Here is a 26160-nt window from a genome sequence, read left to right as displayed (position 1 = left end):
TGACTATCTCAACATGTAAGACTAAGTCATAGGTCTCTGCCAGGTTCAGAGAGATAACATCAACTGGTAAGCCTTGGCCCAGTGTTCCCCATACATTTTGATAATAATTTATCATTTTTGTTAAAAATAACTGGCCTTTAGTTAAGTCATGTTAGTAGATATCAGCAGTGGATTTCAAATTGTTTGACATCAAGTTACACAGGAAATTCTGAAACAATTTACCAGAATACAATTTAGACAGATCTGTAATTATCCATAGTTTCAGTGGTCCCTCCTTTTGAGATTGTTGTTGCATCAGCCTCTTTCCAGAATTCAGAAACAAATCCAGCACTAATAAGCTCCAGAAGCAGGTGCTGTAAAACTGGTACGATATTTATTTATTATTTATTTATTCCAGTTTGGTGACTGGGGAGGTTCACTGGGCTCAAGAGCCCATTTTCAGTGGAAGACAGGGAGAAAAGCTCCACAATATAATGTTACATCACATAATGAAAATACAAGTAAAAAACACAAAAAATACAAAGAAAAATTATTTGAATTACAGTCAAAATGGGTGGAGTTTCCACAAACAGCTTGTAAAAATGCAGTCAAGTAGGTAGTCATTCAATTAAGCAACTAAGATGTTAAAGAATTTGTCCTGGAGGATGAGAGGCATAAAGCATAAGTTTGGATGTAGATATTAGTTACATTAACAAAGTATGACTATGAGAGAAATTAGAAAGGTATGAAGATTAGCCAGGAGAGAAGGAAGAGGGGAGTTTGGGAGATATAGAATGAAGAGTGCAGTTACATTTTCTGTGAGTATGCAGGTAGGAGTGGAGTTGTGTTTTGAAGGAGTGTAGGTTGTCACAGGTCCTCAGTGTAGAGGGCAGGGCATTCCATTTTTTAGCTAGGTAAAAGGAGAGTAGAAGCTGACCAGCTGGGCACTTGGGTTTGTGGACGGAAATAAGGTCTTGGTGAGAAGATCTAAGGGGTCTGGGGGGGTATATGGTTGAAGAATATTGGATAGTGCGGGGCAGCTGGTGGGTTGAAATATTAATTTGTGGGCTGAGACAATTTGGAGGTAATCTAGTTGATTGGGGAGTTCAAGCCAATTTAAGGTTTGTAGGGAGGTGCAGTGATGAGAGAGGGAATTTGCCTTGGTGGCGAATTTGGAGATTTTATTGTAGCATACTTCCAGTTTGGAGGTTAGGGTGGAAGATAGATTCGTAAGCAGAGGAGCACAATATAGAAGAGATGGGAGGAGATATGTAGTGGCCAATGTATGTCTAGTAGAGGGGGAGAGGAATTGATTATTTCTGTACAGTAGGCCGAGTTTTATGTGGGTGTTTTTGATGTTAAGTTGGATGTGGGTATTGAATTTTAAGTGTTCATCGATGGTGACCCCTAGGAGTTTGGCGGAGGGAACAATGTCAATGATTTGTTAAGGCTTGAAATTTGAAATGAGTTTTTATCAATGGGGGTGAATTTAGATTGAGTGAATAGAAGAATCTTAGTTTTGTTAGCATTAAGTGAGAGGTGGTTTTGGTGCATCCATTTTTCAGTGGTTGCGAAGGCGGTTTGAGTTAGAGACTGGAGTTCTGTAAGGTTGGAGGCATAGCAGATCAAAGTTGAGTCATCTGCGTATTGGACATTTTTGGTATTGGGAATAGCTTTGTGGAAATCATTAAAGAAGATGTTAAATAGCAGAGGGCCAAGTATGGAACCTTGAGGAACTCCTGTGGTGGTGGGAAGGAAGCTGGAGGAGGCTTGGCCCCATTTCATGGCTTGGGACCTGTCTAGAAGGTAGCTGGAAAACCAGGATAGAGATTTTGGGGAGATGTTGAGGTTAGATAGATGGTTTAGTAGATGGGAGTGGGAGATGGTATTGAAAGCTTTAGATAAATCTAATAGAACAGATGAAACTAAGTTACCAGAGTCTTGCACTGAATTGACAGAGTGTAAAAAGGAGAGAAGGGCTGTGTTGGTATTGTGTCCAGGGCGGAAGCCGGGTTGGGTAGGAGAGAGCAGCTGGTGTTCGGTTAGGAATGGCATGAGCTGCAGTTGTATGCATTTTTCAAGAATTTTAGAGATGGGTGAGAGGATGGCTATGGGGCGGAAGTTAGAGAAGTTACAGTTTTTGCCACCTTTGTGGAGTGGAAAAATAAAAGCAGAGTGCCATAGTTTGGGTACATGGACTCGAGTAGTGATCTATTTATCAGGATGCTGATAGGGAGAGCAATACTGTCAGAAGCAATTTTTAAGAAGGAGGAGGGGATGTTGGCAGGGGCATTGGTACAAGGTTTGAGTTTGGAGAGAAGTTTTCCATTTAAGATATCAGGACCAGCAGAAGCAGAGATAACTTTGATTGCATTTAGGGCTTCACTCATGTGTTCACAAGATATACTTTGGCAATTATCATTGTCAACAGTAACTGAACTATAGTTTATCCACAAATAGATTTGAAATAATTTGTGAATCATTTATCTCAAGCTTGTATATAAACTGCTTTTCACTCTAAACTGATTACCCTTCTGCAACCTCACAAATGGCTAAATACGATTTGGTTGTTAAAAGATATGCATCTTGCTAACCTAAACTCATAACAGATTCTAGTTTTTCATATTAAACGTCTCCAACCTACCCTAGTTTTCTGATATCTGCTTTTGATATCTGAGCTAGGTGCTGTCTTAAAGGTAAGCCCTAACTGTTTTCTTATCTCTTTGCTTTATTCAATTTCCTAGTCCAACAAGTATAGTTTTTTCTACACTGGCTTGTATGGCAAACATGTCAGGCCATGAACAGTAATCAATTTATTAATAAAATGTTAAACGATGGACAAACACTTAAAATGGTTTCCTGAGCCATGGAATCATACCAATTCTATACACTGAGATATTTGTTATACACAAAGAGTAATCCCTATAAAAAGCTCTGTCTAGTACTGACTGGATGGGGTACACGTAACAGATGTTAAGCTTGATTTATTTGGGTGTAAGGTTTCTCTCTCTGTGCCTGTTAATATTATACTTAAGCTGGCCATGGCAGCAGAAATGGTAGGAAATAAGGACAAACCACAAGACAGTATGTGAGAAGCAGTGACAGGAGAACAGGCCACAATTTGTTCAGTTTCAGAGTGTGAACTGGTGGGGCAAAAATGGAGTGACATGGAGAGATGGAGGCCTCCCAGTCTCAAAGATTAAAGGATAAAGTCTGGGGTAGATCAGTTCCTCTCATAGGCTTGCAGCCAAACTTACCAAAGGTGAATGAGTGAACTTATGATCTGTGCAGTTTGGTACCTCTCAATATAATGACGGGTAAGGTATAGTGCCTAGTGGGGGTAAATCAAAGAGTCTGAGAAGCATACATCCTAACTGTCCAGATTTTCACAGAATATCTATATTTTTGCCTCACATTTTTGGTCTATACCTCATGATATTTGTTGTTTTCTGGCAAATCACTAAAGATTAAAGTGACCAAATAATGACTTACATTTGAGTTTCACACTTCATATCCTTCATAAAATGCATGCTAACACAAATCATGTTAATCTAGCAACTTTATAACTTTATAATTGCAATATTTAAATTATATCCCTATTTTCGGGCCTTTGTTCCCCTATTAATTTGGCATTGAGCTAAGAGATTGAGAGCTATGCTGAGATGTAAGGGTCTGGACCCAACCTAATAGTGTACACATTCACATGAGCAGTGTTGTAAGTCCCAAGGAAGTAGTCAACACCTGGCAGATGCATGCCACCTGGTTGATAAATGAGTAATCGAGGAAAAGAACAAATAGCAACTACTTTCACTCATAGTGCCTCGAAGGAGCGTCAAACTGGATTGGCAGGTAATGGTACAGGGTGCTGAGATGAGGTAAGCTGTTTATTATGAAAACACAATTAAATAATCATTAGAGTAGATACATTTACTCGGATGAAAGTGTAAAGGTTATCGAATGTAGTGGCAATTAAAGAGTATAGGATGAGTTTGAAGACATCAGGGATATAAGCAGGATAGACAGACATTATGATGGAAATGGGCATGATGGGAATAAAAAGGAAGGATATGATGAAATATTCAAACTATTCAACTAGTTTTACTTATTTGTAGTTGAGATAGTTCTTAGTAAAGTTAATTAGACTATTCAGTTTACAAAGCAGAGAGGGGAAAGTCGATTAGTTAGAATGTAAGAAATCTCTCATAGCTGACCAAGTTAATGAATAGCAGAGTGGAACCAAAGCTCCCACCTTTGGTTATTTTGCATACAGATACAGAAGAAACTGAATTGAAGATCTTACCTTTGATTACTTGGAGGTAAAGAAGTCTAGCAGCTGGAAAGGCTGTGAGCTGTAGCTCCTGTGGTACAGGGTTTGATTCCCTCACCTCTAATTTGCCTACTGTGTGATTTTTAGTAAGTCACTTTACACAATGTATTAGGAAAACTAGACATTTGGGCTAAGCTCCTTAATGGCCCTTGGACTGCATGCTTAGTAAATACCCAGAATAGTCTGTGGCAACTTATAAAAGGAGTGATTCAGGCAGCTGTCAGTGGGGCCATGGCTGGCTACTTACTGTTCAGACTATTGTTTTTATTATGTTTCAGCATTGCCTGAACAGCTTATGAGATAAGTGTTTTTTTGGGGTCTATATTAGAACATCGAAGTTTCAGAACTTCAAATGTTTTAATATCGACCCCTATTAAGCAAAAACTGATAACATCAAAAGTTCAGAACAGTGAATCTTTTCCTAGGGAAAAAAATTTGCTGTTCCAAAACACATACACGCAACACAAACACACCAAACAAACAGCAATCCACACACATACACCTAAAATTTTACATCTAACCCTACACTAAACTGTACATACACCACTATCTACCTACTTACCTTAACCCAAACCCTAACCCTAAGGTCTGTCACTATTGCACACACACCTCACCCGCGCCCTAACCCTAACTCACATACCCCACCCTAACCCTCACGTCCACACATTCACACACTTACCTGACCCGCGCCCTAACCCTAACTCACCTAACCCACCCTAACCCTCACGTCCACACAATCGCACACTTACCTGAACCGAACCCGTAACTTTCCACCACAGTGCTGAAAATAGCGAAGCGACAGGAACGGACAACCGAATTCTTTCCCATAGGAAAGAATTTGGTTTTCTGAAACTTTGCTATTTTCAGCTTTCGCTTATTAGGTGTCAATATTAGAACATTCGAAGTTCTGAAACTTTGATGTTCTAATATAGACCCTTGTTTTGCTATGCTTCCACACTGTCTCACTCAGTTATAACATAAGAATTCTTTTTAAACAGACTACCGGAATGTAACATCAGAGTGTGTGTATGTGTGTGTGTTTTCTCCTCAAACCTGGAACTTAATTGCAGTTTCTCCTTAGATGTGTGTGCAGTGTGCTCCTTAGACCTGATATGTACGTGACAATCTCTCCTATTCCAGTTCACCTTACCACTGACCCAGGATATGTGCATTAATTGGTTTACTTTCACAATATTGAAGCCCACAGTCTTGAAACCATAATCCTGACATCATAGTGTCAAAAGACAAAAATGCTAAAAACCACAATACTGAATTCCTGTATATATATATATATATATATATATATATATATATATATATATATATATACATACATACAAAGATACTTTGGACCCTTCCATAAGAAACCACTACGACTGGAGTTCCACAGCAAGGAGAGGAACAGGAATCTGTGGCAACTCTGACTCAGTCAATGTTGTGGAGTGATAGGCCAGTGAGTTCCCATATAAAAGAGCAATGGATGACATGGGATGAAATTGTGGAGAATGTGGCACATGAAAATACATTGGAACTTTCTATAGAATGCCCAGAGCAAATGGAGAACAAAGAATGTGCCCTCAGTTTAGAAGAAAATGATCTAAGAGAAGAGTTGCTTGATTTAATAGAGATGGATAGACATATTAAGATCAACGAAAGAAATAAACTACAGGAAGTCAATAAAACCCCAAAAGTTATATGTTAGAAGTTTGATAAAACTAGTGAGCACAGTAAATAGGACTGTGAATAGAGATTTGTGCAATGAAACAGAAGTAAACAGGATATACTACTGTGTAGCTAAATTAATAACAGATAAAGTCTTACCACAAAAACACAGGGTAGTAAGGGAAAGAAAGGGGAGAAACTAAATTCCATCGTGGAAGTATCAAAATAGAGAAAAATGATAAAACAATGAAGACAAGAAGTGTCACTGTTAGAAGAGTAAGAAGAGGGAAGAGATCAAAAAAAATACTCAGAAAGATAGACGTGATAAAAGCAATGCGCAGTATCAGAACAGATCAGGATCTGTCATGAACTATCTCAAATAATAAACTAAAAATGTCAGCACAGGCAGAAAAACCTTAGACGTTATGCAGATAAATATAAATGAAAAGTACAAAATAAGCGATTTATTGATGACCCAAAAAATGTTTTATAGAGAATTGGGAAACAAGGCAAAAGGAACTGAAACACCACCAAAAAAAGAAATAGATATATTTTGGGAAAATATCTATGAAGATCCTATGGAACATAACAAAGATGCCAAATGGATAGAAGAAGTAAAAGAAAGAATAAGAAATTCAAATGCACAGCATATGAAATTTGATGAAGTCATGGCCAGAGAGATTCAAACAAAGTTAAGAAAAGCTCCTAACTGGAAAACCCCAGGCCCAGATGCAGTACCTAATTTCTGGCTAAAAGTATAAACTTCTTTACATGAAGATTTAAACTATTTATATGTGTACCCTGAACAGACACCAGCCTGGTTAACAACAGGAACAAATACTTGTACTTAAGAGTGCACCCACAAGCTATTTTGAAAACTATAGACCAATAACTTGCCTTCCAATGACGTATAAACTATATACTGGAATTGATGCTGACGGGGTTTATAGTCATGTAGAAGAAAACACAATTATGGCAAGAAAACAAAAGGGTAATAAAAGTAAGTCACATGGCACAAAGGATTATTTGTTGTTAAATAAAGTCATAATGGAGAACTGTAAAAAGGAGAAGAATCTAAGTATGGCATGGATAGACTACAGAAAAAGCATTTGACAGCATCTCACATTCATGGATAAAAGAGTGCTTAAAATTTATAAACCATGCCTTTCACTGATCGATTACATAACAGCAGCTGTAAAACAGTGGCAAATCACTTTGCAGTTAAGCTATGATAAAGGACAAATTATTATTCCATGGATAAAAATTCAAAGCAGGATATTCCAGGGTGACTCTCTGTCACCGCTGCTCTTTTGCCTTGCCCTTAACCCATTAAGTTGCCTACTTAATAGGTTAGGTCATGGCTACAATTTGGCTCACAGAAACCAATTAAAACTGTATAATTCATAGGATGAGGAACTGAAAGCACAACTGCAAGTGGCCAAAACTTTCTAGATGATATAAGAATGTCAGTTGGTCGTGATAAATTTGCAAAAGCAACCTTTAAAGCAGGAAAGCTGCAGCACCAAGAAAACTTCAGTTTGGGACAGGAATATGATAAAAAAGAACTTGAGCAAGAAGGAGTGCATAAATATTTGGAAATTGATGAAGGATCAACAATAAAACATGAGCAAATACAATAAAACTCAGTAAGGAATATTTTAGTAGACTGAAATTAATACTGAAAACAGCGTTGACATCTAGTAACAAAGTCCAAGCTATAAACCAATTTGCTCTTCTTGTCCTAACTTACAGTTTTGAAGTGATTGACTGGCCAAAAAGGTGTTGGATAGGTTAGACAGGGAAAAAAAAGGATGCTTCATGCTCATCAAATGATTTATAAAAATCAGTGCATGCCAAGACTATATATTCCCTATTCTGAAGGAGCTATGGGCCTCCTTGAAATTGATTACATGTATAGATCTGCAATCATGGGACTGCATATATATATACATATCTGCTGACCTAACAAGACCCAAATGTAGTGAAAGTTTTGAAAGATGAGGAGAATAAGTCTAAGATGACTTCCCCGCTTAGTTTAGCAGAAGCATATCAGCGTCAGATGGGAATGGAAATCATACCAGAAGTAGATAAAAATCAGGCAGCAACTGAATGTGTCAAAAAAACAAAACAAAGAATATAAGGTTAAAGATCAGATGAGAAGGCAAGAAATGTGGAAAATATATGAATATAGTTGCATGTGTAGAAAAAATCTTGGAATAACCTAATGTTGATCAGAATTGAATGCAGGAATGGTTAAGGAGAGGTGAATTTAAACCAAAAGGCAAAAGGTTAATATTGGTGGCCTAAGATAGTGGACTACGTACATGTTGGTTTGCAAAGTCTATTGAACATGTGGGAGAAACAGACAGATGTAGGTTTTGTAAAACAGAATTGGAAAGTCACACACCTTGTTGCAGGTTGTGATATACTAATGGCAGAAGGACTGTAGACACTGAAAGGCATGATAATGTGGCAAGACTGTTGCACTGGGGATTGTACAAACATTATAATACTGAGGTAGCTGAAAAGCACTGCAAACATGAGCCACAAAGCATCACAGAAAATTATGAAGTCTATATCACATGGGATCATCCATTATCAACAGTTCAAAAAAGATGTGAGAAAACCAGATATAGTAGTCATGAAAAGAAGACAAAAGTAGCATTGATCATTGAAGTTGTTACACTGAGTGACTACAGTGTCTTATATACAGAGAGGCACAAAGTTATAAAATACCATTATTTGCAGGCAGAAATGAGGGCAATGTGGAAGAAGGATACACAGACAGTTCCAAAAGTAGTAGGAGCAATGAGTCTTATAAAAAAAATTACAATTGTACACTACCAATGCATGTAACTCCATATGAATTGCAGAAGGAGTCATTACTGGGCACACTGTGGATGCTGTGAAGAGCACTTCTGGTTAACATCAAAGATTGAAACAATGTGAATTTCATGAACTTTAATCATACCTTGACTTGGGAATGGGGTCCATTCCTGTCATGGTATTAGAAACCCAAAAGACTTCTAGAATTTAAAAAAGGGAAAACCTCTTGTCACTCAGAATATATTTGAGTTTCCTTATATTTGTGCCATCTTTTTTCTCTCTTTTAACCAGGTAAACTGATTTTAGGGAATCCCAGGGTCATTGTCTGGTTAAGTGATTTGCTCAGAGTCTCACAGTAGGCAAACAAAGGTAGATAAGACCAAACCCTGTACTCTTGACTACAGGTAGCAGCTCATTAAGAGTGTAGAGCCTTAACCCTTACACTAACTGTCTGACTTCTATTAACTTTAAATCATTAAGAATTAAATTTACTCATTAATAGCAGTCAGTAGAGTTTCATAGCTCGTGTTACTGAAAATACATGTTGCTGTAAAACCTGTTGTTCTGGTAACTTTGTATGTGAATTAGAATATTCTGCCTCTTATCTGTCTCCAATTTTGTGAACATATTTAGTTTTATCTCATATCTATGCCCTGTTCTGTTAACTTGATTTTTTCTGGTAAATAATTGAGGATTACAACTGATCAGTAATTGTTAAGAGAATGCATGTCTATGCAATACCTGTTGTTCTATTAACATTTTAGGTGCATTTCATCTATCTCATACTTAAATCTCTCAGCAAAAAAGTCAAACTTCATAATGCAGTTAAAAATATAGGGGTTGAATCCTTCCACCTCAATTTCCTTACTGTCTAACGTTGAGCAAGTCACTTAACCAGAGTGCACTTAAAGTTCTCACCTGAATAGGGACCTTTGCCCATTGGATTTACCTGATTAACAAATAGATAAAATAATATTTAAAATGTGTCCTTTTTGGACCTTTGACCCCCAGTTATTTTTGGCTTTGTCCAGAAAAGAAGCAGAGAGATATTCTGATCTGTCTCTTGTAAAATTTGTGGCTTTCTGGCAAAATGTTGTAGACTGCATTCACTAAATAATGATTGCTAATGCAAATCTTGTTATTCTAGCAACCTTCTCAGTGAAAAGAGAAAAAGTAAATAAATCTGTTCCTAATTTTGGGTCTTTGATCATTGAGCTAAGAAATTCAGAGGGCAGATGGACATTGTAATGGATTACATTGTAGGGTTCTGACAATGATGGGATCATATACATTTCTGAATTTATGCATTGACTTGATCTCAAGGAGATATCTAAGGTGTACAATCATACATGGGATTATAATTGGCATAGTTCTCAAAGCTTTCTGATTGCTTCCCTCATGTTTGCGGTATGCTCCTTGTAAATGTGTGGCTTTCTTGTAAAGTGTTGTGGATTGTAATCACTAAATAATGATAAATATATGAGTTTAAGACTTCATACTCTTCCAAAAGTGCTCGCTAATGCAAATGTGTTACACTAGTAACTTTCGAAGTGTAGAAGACCAATATTTAATATCTGTTTATGGTTTTTGGATAATTGTCTCTGATTCTTGAACTAAGAGTTGGGAAGGTATTCAGTTGCAATGTATGGTTCTCACAACAGTAACCTGAAGAATACTTCTAGGTCATTATTTATGCATTTGTTCATTTTTAAGACAGGCAAATAATTAAGGTGTACACAATCATACAAGGAGGGCTGTAATAGATGGTTTTGTGCACGAGTGTATGTGTGTGTGTGTGTGTGTGTGTGTGTGTGTGTGTGTGTGTGTGTGTGTGTGTGTGTGTGTGTCTGTGTAAATACTTGTTTCCTACATCCTGCATGGTATAAAGGAAGGAGTCAGTTGTAAGCAGGAGCATCATCATATGAGCTGTGTTCTTTGGGTGCAATCCATAGTTTCCCTATTTTGTTGCCTGTTGACAAAATGTTTATTATTTGGCTGTGTATAAACTGGGCAGTATGAAGTCTATGAGTTTAATGTTAATGTTTTAAGTATGAATACTTTTTAATTTAGCATTTTTTGCCGGAGTATGGTTGTGAAAAGCATTATTTTGGCTGCAGGAATTTGTTACTTAAATCAAATGAGCAAGACTATTAGCTGTTTCCTGTAGTCCAAAGTTTGATTCCCTTAGACTTCATCTGTCTACCTTGTAACACTGAACAAGTCACTTCTACAGACCACACTCCTAGGATGCCCCTGAAAAGGGACACTAGTCCAATGGGCTGCCTCAGGCTGTCAGCAAATGCATTGCACATTTAGTTTTTGAACTCTGGCAGCATTCATACAGCCACTAATTATTTTTTCATTATATGCTATTTAAATATGAATTCCAGAATGTCTCTTTTAGTTTAATGGGTTACCAGATGCATTTTCAATATGTCAATAACTGTGTGTTTCAAGGAAGAGAATCTTACTGTTTCTCATTTTAAATCTGTTTTCAAAGTGAGTGTCGGTGCTTTTGGTGTAAAATTTGATATAGAAATTTTTAATTAAGTGCTAATGTTAAAGACAATTGTAAAAATAAAGAAAAATAAGATAGTATGCGTGCTGGCAATTTTGAACAGTGGTTTATGGTTATTGGGTAGTGATGACAATGTAATAGAATATTGGTATGGCTGAGGGGAGGGCCGGTCCATTACCTTGCAGAGAGGCCCATTCGATGTAAATCTGATTCTTTTAACTCTGAAGACATACGCAGCAGCAATATAGCACTATCAGCCATTCAGATAGGCTAGACCTGTACTGGTTAGTGTCAGAGGGTTTATTTACTCTTTATGACAGAGAATATATAGGGAGGTCAAAAATAAGATGTAGGTGTCTTGCAAGTACGTAACCCCCTCCAAAAAATAACCTGTTGTCTGTATTAATATTTTTGATTTTGTGTGACTTGTGGGTTGCTCAACTAAAAAGTGGTGCATTGTCTATATTGTTTTTAATTGTTTTGCTTTATTTACTGCACTAAACACTGAATTAATTCATTTGTAGGCCCAGATTAAATAATATAGTCTAAAGATGTTGCATTTTAGTGATATAATTTTTGAAGTATCTCCACTACAGCCTCATGCAACTTTGAAAGGGATGACATTTGTCAGGTCAGTACAGTCTGCATTATTTAGAAGGATGTTTAAAAGTAACTGATCTTCACCACTTATTATATGTCATTTTTGTATATTACTGTACTATAAAATTTCTCTACAACATTAGATTGTAAAGATGTATGCATTTGGTTACATTTGTTTGCCTCTGTCTAGCAGTTAGCACAAAGTACTAAAGCTCCACATTGTTAATAAACTGCTTCTAGTGCCAAGGGTGCAGGGTTTGAATCCTTCCACTGTCACTTACCTACTTTGAGACCTTACATAGGTCACCTCACCCCACAGTATTCATTAAAGGTCGCCTAGTAACTACCTTATGAACCTGTGGTTGCTTTTGCCAGGCACAGCATATTTCACAGCTGATCTAATTCAGAAAATGTTATGGTAGTATCATCAGCACACCATTTTTAATGCAACATGGGTCATTTATTCTTCCACGGCAGCAAGCACTACATAGGTTCATAGGTTCATAGGTAGGTACTAGGCTATCGGCCGTAGGGCCTATACAAGCTTAGCCATAACAATTCCCTGGCTATTGCTTCCCACAAATATTTACTTTCCTGGAACCCTGTCTAGCAGGGCTACTAATGTGATCCCTGGGGTGAATTTCCTATCTCCCATCCAGTCATCAAGGTTCTTCTTGAAGAGCTCCATTGAGGCGCTCTGCTTGACATGTATGGGCAGCCTATTCCAGAGTATGGGGCGCCTCTGGGTCAGGAACCTATCCCTCCAGCATGTTCTATTCATCGTGATGACAATGTTAAGATCCCTGGAGCGTGTAGATCAGAGGGATTGGGATTTCTTTAAGTGTAGCATGTCCAACAACTCTGGGTTTGACATGGCCTTGTATGTTAGGCAGATATTGCCTCTGAGTAGGCAATATGTGACAGAGTACAGAGTACATGGAGTTTCTTTAGACGGCCAACATAAGGCATCTGCTTTAGGTCTGTGATTTATTTTGTGAGGTATTTCTGTGGCCTTTCTAGTTGTTGCAGATGTCTTATGAGGTACATACCAAACAGGGCATTGTATTCTATAATGGGTTTAATGAGAGATGAGTACAGAGGGACAATGACCTCCTTTTTTCTTGATGAAAAGCCCTTAGTGATGAGGTGTGCCACGTAGAAGGATTTTCTAACTGTTGTGGCTATGTGGTTATCAAAGATGAGACCACTGTCTACCTGTGTCCCTAGGTCTCTTATCACATTTCCGGTGTTTAGTGTACTGCCACCTATGTGGTAGTTCACAGGTACATGGTTTTTCCCAAAGGCAACAACTATACGTTTTTTGACATTTAGCTTGAGCCCATGGCTCTGGCTCCAGGCATCTGTTTCGGTAAGGCCCTTTTGTAGTATATCCACATCATTTGGGGATTCAATAATGGCTCCCAGCTTGCAGTCAACTGCAAACTTTGTAAGCCAGAGTCCCTTAGTGTTGGCCTGTACTTCAGAGAAGTAGATGCCAAATAAGAGTGGTCCCAGGACAGAACCCTTCGGTATACCACTTGTCACTTGTCTGGAGCTGGATTTGGAGTTGGCTACTTTTACAGTGTGTGTTCTGTCAGTAAACCAGTTTGCAATCCATCGAGTGAGTGGGATTTATGCCAAGCTTAGTAAGTTTGTCTATGATTCCAGAGTGGGGGATAGTGTTGAAAGCATTGGCGAGGTCCAAGTAGGCTGTGTGAACCACCTTACCCTCATCCATGGCTCTGGAGACTGATTCAAAGAAGTCAATCAGGTTCAGGAGGCAAGAGCGACCCTTCACAAACCCAAACTGGGTGGGGTCCAGTGTTTGAAGGTTGTCAATGTCTTTGTTTATAGGTTCCATGATAATACGTTCCACGGCCTTGCAGATCAGACTTGTTAGACTGATGAGACGGTAGTTCCCAGGATCCAAAGTGGATCCCCCCTTGTGGAGTGGGATGACTGTAGCTGTGCACCACTATGTGGGCACAAAGCCTGAGGTGAGGCTATGATTAAACATGACATATAGGCGAGGTGCCAGTTCATTTTGTAGTTCATGCAGTACACAGCCAAGGATGTCGTCTGTCCCATGGATGCTGTATTCTTGGATTTGGAGAGTGCATTTTTTACCTGAGTGGCTGTGATTACCAGAATTTGGCAACTTTTGGTATTGAGATGGCCCCTTTAGGAGGTGAGAAGGGGGTGTAGTTGGCACTGAATCTATCTGCCAGGATATTGGCAATATCCTTGGGATCAATATATCTAGTGCCATTATGCTGTAGCTCAGAGCAGATCTGAGTATTGCCATTTAGATTCTTAACATAGCTATAGAATGCCTTGTGGTTGTCTTTGGAATCTTTGGCAATTTTGTTTTCATAACTAGCTTTGGAAGATTTTATGAGGGATCTCAGCTTTCTACTGAGGCTGGTGAGGGAGTTTTTTGAATCCTGGGTTCTTCCTCTTTTCTGCAGCAGTTTCTGCCTTCTGTTGTACAGCTTGTTTAGGGCAGGGGACCAACAGATTGGCTTCCTTTTTTAGAGGCAGCGTCTTGGTTCTATTTGGGATGGCTCGGTCCATGCACGAGTGAATGTGCTCGTACAGCACCTTAGTGTAGGATTCAGCAGTTGAACTTCCAGTTCCCTTCTGCATGGGTGTCATGAAGTTTGTTACTTCTGACTTGAGAAACATGAAGTTGGCTTTGGAGAAGTTTTTATGAAGGTTTCCTTAAAGGGGTGGGGTGGGGGTGGGATGTGGATGTCAAGGGTGATTAGCTTATGGTCTGATCCAACCAATGAGGAGATGACCACTGGTATGGAGCATCGATCTCCCATGTTGGTAATGATCAGGTCTAGAATATTGGTACCCCTGGTGGGACTATGAATTAGTTGCTCTTGGGCATTGGAATTTATGAATTCCAAGAACCGTTGAGCAAAGGTGCTGGTACAGGAGTAGTTTTTTCCAGTTAATGGCAGGGTAGTTGAAATCACCCAGTATTGGGGTATTTGGTTGTATCTTAATATTTTCCAGTATGTTTAGAAAGGTGTAGTGAGAATCTTGGGGCATAGTGGGGGATCTGTAGCAAGCTACAATTTGTATTGCAGTCTTACCTAGTGTTGGTTGCACCTGAAGAATTTCAGATGAATTGTGTTGGGCAACCAGCCAGGAGGTGTGAATATCCTTGGTGAATATGGACACTCCTCCACCTTTAGTGTCTCGGCCCTGGTTTGTGGCCCAAAAGTGTGGTATGAGTTGTAGCCTGGTATTGCAGGGGTGCTCTCTGGGAGCTTTGAACCAGGTCTCAGTTACTGCACAGATATAGATGTACTCCATTTTTAGGAGAGCCTCAAGAGAGTGCATCTTGAGGTTTAGACTTCTAGCATTGAGTAGCATTACCTTCAGATGTTGCTTTCTTGTACCCATTATGGTGGTAGTTTTGTCCTTTGGACCTTGCCTAAAAAACGTACTATTGGGGTGGCAAGAGCCTTAGCCAGTAATCTGAATTTGAGGGGCGACAGGTGCAAACCATCTCTTGCAAAGCATCATAGTTTGTCAATCATGTCGTCCTAGGCAGACAGATACTGGATTCCCTTCGAATGACAGCAGAAGTTTAGCCAAATATTGAAGTCAATCATTTTGTCCTTATACAGTGGTATCATTCTGGGCGATGTCAGGATGCTACTCAGGGCTAGGGTCATACCTGCCTGGGCTACATGATCCAAGAGCTCTTCCATGTCTCTTTACATGTAGTCCAGGGAGTTACATCTCAAGTCATTCACTCCAACATGGACAATGACAGAGTCATATTTGTACCTGTTGTAGAGTGACTTGAGTGCATGCATTATGTGGCGGATACTGGCACCCGACAGGCAACTAACTGTAATTTTCTCCTTGTTTAATCTGGTGAGTGGGACATCAGTGTACCTGACTATAGAGTCACCTATGACTAAAGTGTTGGGTATGTTGTCTTGCCTTAGGGGCTGCTGTTGGGTAGCACACTGGTGTTGTGAGCTATGTCATGTTTTAGTTGTGTTTGGGGATGGTGTTTGTTTGCGTTTCAGCTTCGGAGGTCCTTGTTGCTTGGGCAGATTAATGTTAAGAGTCTTCGTATATGTGGGTTTTGTGTTGCTATGTGTGGGTTTTGGTGGTGTGGGTTTTGAAGGACTATGTTTTGTTTGAGGTGTTGTGCGGGTGTTAACCTTCTCCTTTTCACTGTCTAGCACAATCCTGGCTGGAGAGAGCTTTGCTTCTAGTTAGGATGTCTAGTGCCTACAACTATTTTCTCCTTATTACCTGGGAAAGGTGAGTGCTTTTAACAAATTAAGGCTTCCTAGTGCTTTTTAGTGAGTTTTAGAGCAAGTGCTAGTCACAGCTAGTTCTAAGGGAAAATTCAAAGAGCAGATTTTGTGGCACCGGGAATAGTTTAACCTTAGCCCGGCGGTGCTGCACTCTGCGCAAATGCGTGCAAACGTGTGTATTTATGCCAGAAAGTTGAAAGGGATAGAAATCAGCCCATAATGGCCAAAAAATTGCAGTTTCAGAGCTGGAAACCACTCTTATTTATTTATTTATTTACTCCAGTTTGATAACCGGGGAGGTCCACTGAGCTCCAGGAGCCCATTTTCAGTGAAGGCCCAGGGAGAAAAGCTCCAACAATACATAGTTACATGAATAATTACTGAGAAACTTTGCATTACTGACAAATAAACAGGTAGCATTCATAAAGAAACAAACAAATACAGTTTTGTTTAGGTGTAAAAGACAGGCAAATGGCCTTGAGGCTAGATTTTACAGTATAGTTATATATACATAATACAAATGAGCAAGGTTAGCTAGGTGAGAGGTTAACCAGGAGTAAAAGTGGAAGAGACCCAGAGAGGTATAGGGTGAAGAGTACAGCTGCATTTCCTGTTTGAGTAAAAGGGAGAATGAAGAAGAGTTTTAAAGTTTTCGAGGTTATCTCAGATAGGCAGTACAATGCTCCCACTCTCACTGGTAAACAGTAGGACCGCCCTGTACCACAGCAAGGTCTGGATAGCTCTGAACACTGAAACTAAAGTCCTGAAACCAGCAAAGCCTGGAAACTGGACTATTCTAGCTAGAAAAGGTGGGAAATTAGCAAACAAGATAGAATTTTTTTTTGTTTGTTTTTTTGGTTAAATCAGGCTAAATAATGCAGTTATACAGTAAATAAGCACAGAAAGGCTAATGCACTTGAGTGTACAGCCAAGAACAGTAAACTCAATTAAAACTTTGCAAAATTAGAAATTTAAAAATTTAAACTTTTAAAATAAAGCAAGGCAAGTGCACAACTGGAAAATGACTTACAGGCAGAAATACAGTGAAATAAGTAGCTAGTCTAATTTTTAAGCTTTCTGAGAAGTGCGAGTAATAAAAATGACCCAAATCAGCAAAAATTAGAAAATTCAGCAAAAAGTACTTGCAGTTAGCACAAAAAGCCTCTCTTTCTCGTTTCTGGTGCTGTAGTAGTCTGCAGGACACCCAAACAGGATCTGCTGATCTAAAAACCACAAATCAAGCCCAAGAACTCTTCATTTTGAATTTTTGCTCTATCACATGCCTTGCAGGTCAAACCATTATTCTTCTGTTTATATTTTATGCCATTACAACATGGAATTTGTTTTAGGGTGCATAACATAGGCTAGTCAGCACTTTCTTTAGTTTTCATTCTTGCAGATTATTGTGCAATATTCACATGTGAAATAAGGCCAAGATCATACATAATTTCCAAGCAGCTAATGAAACACATGCCTAAACAGGGACTTGTACACTGGACTATTGGATTAAAAGTCTGATGCTCTACTGACCTAACTATCTGGACTTCCAGATAAAGCACTAAAATGAAGTATTGGTTGCCAACAGCAATGCCTGCATTAGTGATAGTTCTTTTTAATGTGCAATTATTCAGATGACTTTTACTTCTGCAGAGATTGTACATATTGACTTAACGTATGTTGTCAGATGGTTAATATTTCTTTTGCTATCATCACATATACTGTTCTATTTCAACCGTGCTATACTTGGCTGGGTCTTATGATGTGATGCTAGTGATATTTATATAGTTTCATGCAGCTCATCCTAAGCTACCAATAAAGTACATGTTATTCATTTATTCATATCAATAAGGGGTGTATATTATCAACAAAGTGGCTGTAACTGCTGGTGGGAGAGGAAGGTATTTGTGGAGGAATGCACCTTATGCTCATCATCTGTTCATTTTTTACAGTCTTTAATGTGTCTTTGCAGGTCTAGTTTGCATATGTGTGTGAAGCTGGAATACTTTACTATGGCTACTGTCTGTTTTTGTGAAACAAAAGTGAGCAAAGAACTAACAAGCAAAAAAAATTGAGCAAATAACTCTTCAGCAACTAAAAAACGAGCAGCTCAAGTAGATCAAAGTATTTAGTAAAATGTAAAACACACACACACACACACACACACATATATATATATATATATATATATATATATATATATATATATATATACCTGCATACACATATGTATATATGTATGTGCGCATATGTGTATGTTTGCATAAAGTATATATCTGCAGTTATAAATAGGCAGAATGTACAAAATGAAACAAAAATATGATTATGCTTAAATTTTGCAATATAATTCTCCTTTTCCACTGCTCTGTCTCACATACCTTGCCTTTTAAATCAGTATCAGCCTATTCAAGTGACATAAATACTTACCGACTACATTCAGATTGGCTGCAGTAGTAGAATTCTGGTTTGTGACTGAGTTGTTGGCAACACAAGTATAGGTCCCAGTGTTATTTGATGAAGCTGATGATATGCTGATTGAGTGATTAGATGTAAAGTACTTTTGATTTAACAACCAGTAAATGCTAGAAGGTGGATTTGATGCAGATGTACAGCTCATATATACTGCTGTACTAGACAGGACATCTCCTGACACGCAGTCTTTGGTCTGACTCTTTAAGATGACTGGACTGTCTGGTCCATCTGTATAAAAAAATATACAGCAAATTCATATTGATAATAGAGTTTTTAATTATGCTGATCAGGTACTGAGAAAAAAACAAGCAGTTATTTATTGAGCCCCTCATTATATTGCATAACTTTGGTAATAATGAAAATATGTGTAGTGATGCAATGATTTCATTTAGTACATTAAAGGCTTCTTAAACAGAATTTATTCTTGTGAGAAAATCTCTTAGAATCATACTAAAATCCTAACTTTCATCAGCACAATCAAGAAGCTGCATAACATTTCCTTCTCTTGTCCTCAATAGGCCCTATATTAAGAAATACACTTGTGTCTGAAGCATTATACACCACATTTTTTAACTATGATGTCAAATATGCATTTAGTAAATGTAACAAAGCATTGTGTAATGAAAAAAATAAAGACAAGCAAACATTATCTTGTGTCTGGCTTTTTTTTTTTGGATACATAATTCTCCCCACAGTGATTAGCAAAGCAGATAATATTTACACTAGGTATATACTGGTGATTTGATGCTTTCATCTTATACAAGGTTATGAAAGAAAGAGGAAAAAGCATACTGCACTGGGTGGTAGAACAAATTTGCTTATAGAGTTTCATTTATTTATTTATTTATTTGTTTTTGGCAGCTATTACCCTCTGTACCATCAAAGTATATTTGCTTGGCTGGTCCTGACAAAAAAGTCATATTATACACTATTAATTTCAAATTATTGCATTAAATATTACAAACTTTCTCCAACTGAGGAATCAACTTATATACCAGCAAAGGTTACAACTTTGATAAATGAATGTAAAAAAAAAAATTAGTAAAAGGGAATTAATACTATACCATGACAAAAATGTAGCTTATACATTTGGAATTGCACACTGAAATTGGTCTGGAGATTTTACATTTATCATTAATAGAGTCTCTACAAAAAGGAGATGATCAGAAGTAGGAATCATAAGCATAGAAATGTACTGGTAAATAGTTTTCTGTCTTACTGAAGATGATAAAAAAATATAACAAATTACTATTGCACATATGTCTAAATTAGTGGAGCAACTTTACAAAATGTTCCCACCTGGATATGAGTAATGTATACATTAAAAGTGTTTCTCAAAATCTGGATGGTTTTAAAATGGACTTCCTAGCTTGAAAGTACCATCACCACTAAAGGTATTTAAATTAACTTTAAGAAATGCTTTTAGTTGAAGTCTAACAGTACCCAGAAGTCCATGTGTAAGTCATTTTCTGTCCTGCAAGATAAACTAGTATCCTTGTCAGAAGATGCCCCATCTCAATGTAATATGGACACGGTGAGGGAAGACAATCAGTAGCATTCATGACAGATGCCTATACAGTCGTCCTAGACATATTTCCACCAAAATATAGGTACTGGAATTTTCACCTGTATTATCAGAATAAAGATGTTCAGATCAAAAGATCTTCAAAGCAGTGGCAGAGGCAGTGGAAACTAAGGTTGGGTGGAATGATGCCAGGGTAATCCTGTGAGCTAGGCTTGTAAAGGCTCCAGGGGCATTAGCCTAGTACTCACCTATGAACCTATGAAAAGAACAAACTGTGGCAAAGTGTAAGTTAACAGTAAAAATACGCGGTTTTAAAATTTTCACAAAAAAGAAAATCTTTGTAAGGGAAATTGTCAGTTTTCAGTATAGGACTAAAGTCTGTTCCCATTTCTAGAATAAATATAATAAAAATTAAAAGCTGGTATGTTAAGGTTAAGCTTCCATTGGAAATATTTTTTTCAATTCATATTAAAAAGAAAGCACTTAAGTTCAAATTCCAGTGAAACTGTTGCTTAAACGTCCAGCAAATGAATTTTCTGGAATAGAATCATTTAGGAATCATCAATACACAAGGTGCCGCAAAAATGGCCAGAGTCAAAAATGAAATGAGGCCATTCTTGTCATGAGAAAATAAATAGAAATATTCCAAAATATTTGAGGGTTAAATAGCTTTTTTAGTTTAACGACATAAAGTAAATTAAAAAAACAGAGATGGCATTCATACAGCCTAAAGCAATATTGTTTATAAAAAAATCTAGGTGTAATTAGTCACCCCTGATCATTTCCATTAGAGCAAGGCTGAACCTATTATACTTATCCTGAGTCTGATCTGCTTATCGACTTATCTTCTCATCAAACGTTTGTTTCACATTCAGAGCCTAAATCACACCCTCACAAATGTAAACAAAACTTTTAGAGCTTGAAACTTTTAACGAATTTTAGTACTATTTAAAACATGCAGTACTGATTGCAAACATTATGAGTATGTTCAGAAATATTAGCTTTACCCATATAGAATGAACAAAAAGGGAATATGCTACACATATTTCATATCTTGATATGCTGTTACAGAATAGGTTTTAACAGTAAGTGGAAGTACATGATTTAGTACAAACAAAATCATGTCCTTTTAAGAATATTACTATATTGTTTAAATATATTCTTAAGTGTATAATTGCTGAATACTTGGTTATGAAACTTGTTTTAATTATCTTTTTATATAAGGAAACGCTAATAATCAAGAACCAATATTTAATTAGTTGTAATGTATTAGATAAGTTTTAATTTTAATGTTTAGATGTAGGATTTCATGCTGAGTAAAGTTACAAGCTATGTTTACTATACTGTGTGTGTTTGTGTGTGTTTGGCAGGGGCATTGTAGGGGGTCTGCTTTGCATACTTTGAGACATGGCTTAAGGCCAGAATGATTTTGTGTGTGCAGATATTAAAGGAAATAGTTATGCAGTATTCTGAAGCTGTGGTAGTTGTCAACACTCTACGCTGTCATTTCCTTTGCTTAAATTTAAATACATAAAATGATAAAAATCTAGGCTTTGTGTACAAGAAAGATTACTTTCTTATCTAGTCTAACCTTCTCCCTACCTATCTCTGCTGTAGATTTGGTGTAAATAGCAATGAATGCCTTCCAGCCCAATCTGTCTGAAAAGCGTATTTTCTGAATGTGTCCTATTTCTGAATTTGGACTTTATTTAATAAATTACAGCATCTTCATGAGACTGTCACAAACATCTTATAACTTTTTTTGTGAGAAAGTAAATCATAATATCTTTCATAGGTTGATTACCAGTTGGCTCTTTCATGAGTTTTCATTTGTCGGCATTCATCTTTTGGTTCCAGAGATGATACATACAGAAAAACTATTGATGTTATGATTCACAGAGTCAGATACCACTGTGGAATTTGTATAATGCTAATATTTAATGATTACAGTAAGCTGGATAAACCTCTATTCTCCCTGATTCTAGAAGTTGAGGAAGTAATTTTCAAAAGTTTTTAAGTAGTGTCATATTTATCATCTACCAGACATTCTTAGCCAGATATGTAAAACCATAGTTTGGCATAATCCTTTCTTTGAATGGTGTCCGCACTTTTGTCTGAGAAGCAAGTAAGCAACATAACTGGTAGAATTTTAACCAGTAAGATTTTCCAAAAGGTTTACTTGCACCTGAGGTTTTATAAGCAAAGAAGGTGCTAAAATCTTTAACTTAACTGGTATGTAGTTGGTGGGCATTTTAATACCAAAACGCTTATGAGAAAGCCAGGATGATGACAGAAACTACTTTAAACACTGCTCCTACCAAGATGTTTCTAGATAATAAACAAGCAGAAGATAAAATTGTATGTATACTGTACTTTGGTGAGTGCAGTTTGAATCCTCACTGTTGATCTGCCAGATTGTTCTCCACAGTGCTATGCTATTTATATACAGCTGATAAATTTATGGCGTTATCTAAATATTGTCCTTTTGTTTGTCTTAGAATTCTGCATTACAGTGTGTGGCCTGTATATCATCATACTCTTTCATGTGTCTGACATGCATACTGTACATAGCTCAGGGAAAAATATATTTTCCCTGTACTGTTGTACCCATGTACCATTCTAGCTTCCTTCCTCATCGACTATTTTCTCCTTTGTTTAGTTGTATAAAGATTGCACTGAATTCTGTACCTCAAAAGTCATTCAGATATAACTTCACTTGCATTACTGTGCTAAACTACTTAATGTGATTTAGACACCAAAGGTGCTGCATTCCCTTAAGTGACTAATACCTCCTGTCTCCTACTGTGTATCCCTTCAATTTCTTTGCTTGTGTAGATTTAGTTACCTCAGCTAACCAATTAACTTACCATGAAATCTCAGGCTTATAATGGTAGGTCTTTGGTTTTAGAAAATGAGCACAAGTTTGCTCTGCATGCCTTCTCCATGTGCCATCTCCCAAACCTACTACATATGTTAGGGACCCTAGTGCTGGTAGGTTCATGTTCATAGCTTGGTATTAGGCTATCAGCCCTAGGGCCTATACAAGCCTAGCCATAACAATTCCCTGGATATTTCTTCTCACAGTATTTACTTCCCTGGACCCCTGTCTAGCAGGACGACTGACATGATCCCCGGGGTGAATTTCCTATCTCCCATCCAATCGCCAAGATTTATTTTTGAAGAGGGCCAAGGAGGCGCTCTGCTTGACATGTATGGACAGTCTATTCTATGCCCTCCAGCATGGTTTGTTCATTGTAATGCTGGTTACAAATTACCAGTTCTACAGTAATACAATTACACATCATGGCCACTAGCAACATTTCCGGTTGGTTTCTCATTTATATTCTGAAATTGCTTTGTTTTATACTTGACTCTTGACATCTGGTGTTTTCATTCAAGATGGAGCCATAAACTCTGATTTAGGAACATGCCAGGATAGAGACTGTATGTACAGTGTTTTGACATTATGTTAGTGTTGCTTGTATAGTGCTTTGATATGCTAAAAATGTCTGTCTTTTGCTATAATGGCTAACAATCTAAACACATGATGTTAAAAATGTTCTTAATGGCTGAAGAAATTTCTCTGCTAACCCATTTTGTAGTTGCATGATGTAGATCAGACAAAAAGCTTACAATCATTCTGCTCTGTGAAAGTTATGAAGTCCTGAGATATGAATGCTAAACTATCATCACTGCAGACCTGTCCAGACAAACCAGTCCTTGGAAAGAGAGGTGGCAGAATCCATGTGAATAACCTCTGGTAATTTTGAGTATGCATTAACTGCAATTAGAGACAGTGCTTATGAAGTGACATGCAAAAAAAAGAAGTTATGTTCTTACCATAACGTTCCATGTGGAGTGTTCATCTCGCCTTTGTTCTTACACATGGGTTCGGAGCCGATCCTCGGCTCCGAGTCGGCCGCATAGCAAAGCTCTGCATCTTAGAGAAGCTCGAGACCAGGCTATATCCCACAATCCTCCCTGCCATTACTCAGATCTAGTTTGCAAGCAAACCAGACCAACCATAAACCTGAGGTGCTAAGGCTACATACCGCCACAAAAATTCAGAGACACTATCTCACTGATAAATTAACTAAAGGGTAATGAAATATACCCCATGAGGTTAGAGGCAATATACCTGGAAGAGGTAAAGGCATGTGGACCAGACTCTAGTCCTACTCGTTCTTCCAAACCCGTGAGGGAGGGAAGGGGGGGAATGTAAGAACAAAGGCGAGATGAACACTCCACATGGAACATTATGGTAAGAACATAACTTCTTTATGTGAGAGTGTTCAATCTCACCATTTGTTCTTACACATGGGTAGTGTCCCTAGCTCCATCACCCTGAGTGACTCATGGAAGAACGTTCCTGAGCACAGTGGAACCAAAAGATGTCCTGTCTTTGGAGGCTTTGTCAACTCTATAATGAGCGATGAAAGTATGTGGTTTAGACCACGTGGCTGCTGCACAAATTGTGTCCAAAGGCAGGCGAGCTGCATGAGCCAAGGAAGTGAAAACAGATCTAGTAGAATGGCCCTTAGGTTTGGTGGGCAAGGCCTGATTCGACTTAGAATACACAAAAGCTATACAATCAGTAAGCCATTTAGAAAGTGTACGTTTTGTAACTGCCATGCCCTTTTTATTGTCTGCAAATGCAACAAAAAGTTGATCTGTTTTTCTGTAATCCTTAGTCCTGTCCAAATAAAATCTTAGCTGTCTGTGGACATCTAACTTGTGCAGCATATATTCCAACTTGCTGGTATGGTTTTTGAAGAAAGTAGGGAGTTCAATGGACTGATTAATATTTATGACAGAACATACCTTAGGAAGGAAAGACGGGTTTGTTCGTAAGGAAACTCTATCTGGGTGGAAAATTAAGTAAGGTGGTTTAACTGATAGTGCTTGCAGCTCTGACACTCTCCGAGCTGAAGTAACCGCTACAAGAAAAAGAGTCTTCCACGACAAAAACTTCAGGAGGCAAGAAGAGGCTGGTTCGAAGGGTGACAACATTAGTTGCGACAATAACAAATTTAAATTCCATGGGAATAAAGGGTCTCTGACGGGCGGTCGAAGATGGAAGGAACCTTTCATAAAAGCCTTACAAAGCCTGTGGGACATAATAGAAGAACCGTCCTCGCCAACATGGAAGTTGGATATGGCCGCCAACTGTACTCTTAGTGTGGAAGTAGAGGCTCCTTCGTGGAAAAGGATGGATAGAAATTCTAGAACTTTATGTAAAGGAGCTACCAGGGGGTCCAAGTGTGGGCTAGATGCCCAGTACACAAAGCATTTCCATTTACTCCTGTAGAGTTTTGTAGTGGAAGCCTTATGAGAGGCAACCAAAATGCGTTGAACTGCCAGAGAAAGTATATCAGACCTGGTTAGGTGGGGAAGTGGAGCAGCCAAGCTGCTAGTTTGAGGGATAGAAGAGACGGGTGAGGAACTCCCGACGAATGTGTCAGTAGATCTGGTACTGGGTCCAGGATCCACGGTTCCTCTGTTTGATGGGCTCGAAGAAAGGGGAACCATATCTGTCGAGGCCAGAATGGGGCTATGAGTATAATTGTCCTTTCCTGGTTCATGGCTTTCTGAAGAAATTTGGGAATCAAGGGGGTAGGTGGAAATGTATATAGGAGACCCGGGGGCCAATCGTGTATCAGTGCATCCCTGGGGACATCCCCTGCAGGGGGTAGAAGGGCAAAATAGCTTCTGCATTTGGTATTCATCGGGGAGGCGAATAGATCGCAGCAAGGCTGGCCCCATCTGAAGAAAATTCTTTCCGCCACCTGTAGTTTGAGGGACCACTCGTGAGGTAACAGGATGGCTCTGCTCAACCTGTCCGCAATGACATTGGATGACCCCAGGATGTGCGTTGCTATCAGAAAGCGACCCGTGGACTCTGCCCATTGCCAAATTCTCATGGCCTCTCTGCATAATGGGTAAGATCTGGTTCCCCCTTGTT

General features: G+C 38.3%; 1 protein-coding gene across 1 annotated transcript in view; it reads right to left on the bottom strand.

Annotated features, from left to right (window-relative positions):
- The window catches only part of LOC122809290 (carcinoembryonic antigen-related cell adhesion molecule 2-like), a 443608-nt gene that overhangs the window by 158621 nt on the left and 258827 nt on the right, over positions 1-26160 (bottom strand). The window contains exon 6 of the mRNA XM_044080666.1: positions 18629-18901. Coding sequence (XP_043936601.1) covers positions 18629-18901 — 273 coding nt within the window. The remainder of the gene's footprint in view (positions 1-18628; positions 18902-26160) is intronic.

The sequence above is a fragment of the Protopterus annectens genome, chromosome 8.part0 (genome assembly GCF_019279795.1).
Source record: "Protopterus annectens isolate FY-2018-M chromosome 8.part0, PAN1.0, whole genome shotgun sequence".
Classification (NCBI taxonomy): Eukaryota; Metazoa; Chordata; order Ceratodontiformes; family Protopteridae; genus Protopterus; species Protopterus annectens.
This window is presented reverse-complemented; position numbering and strand designations above follow the sequence as displayed.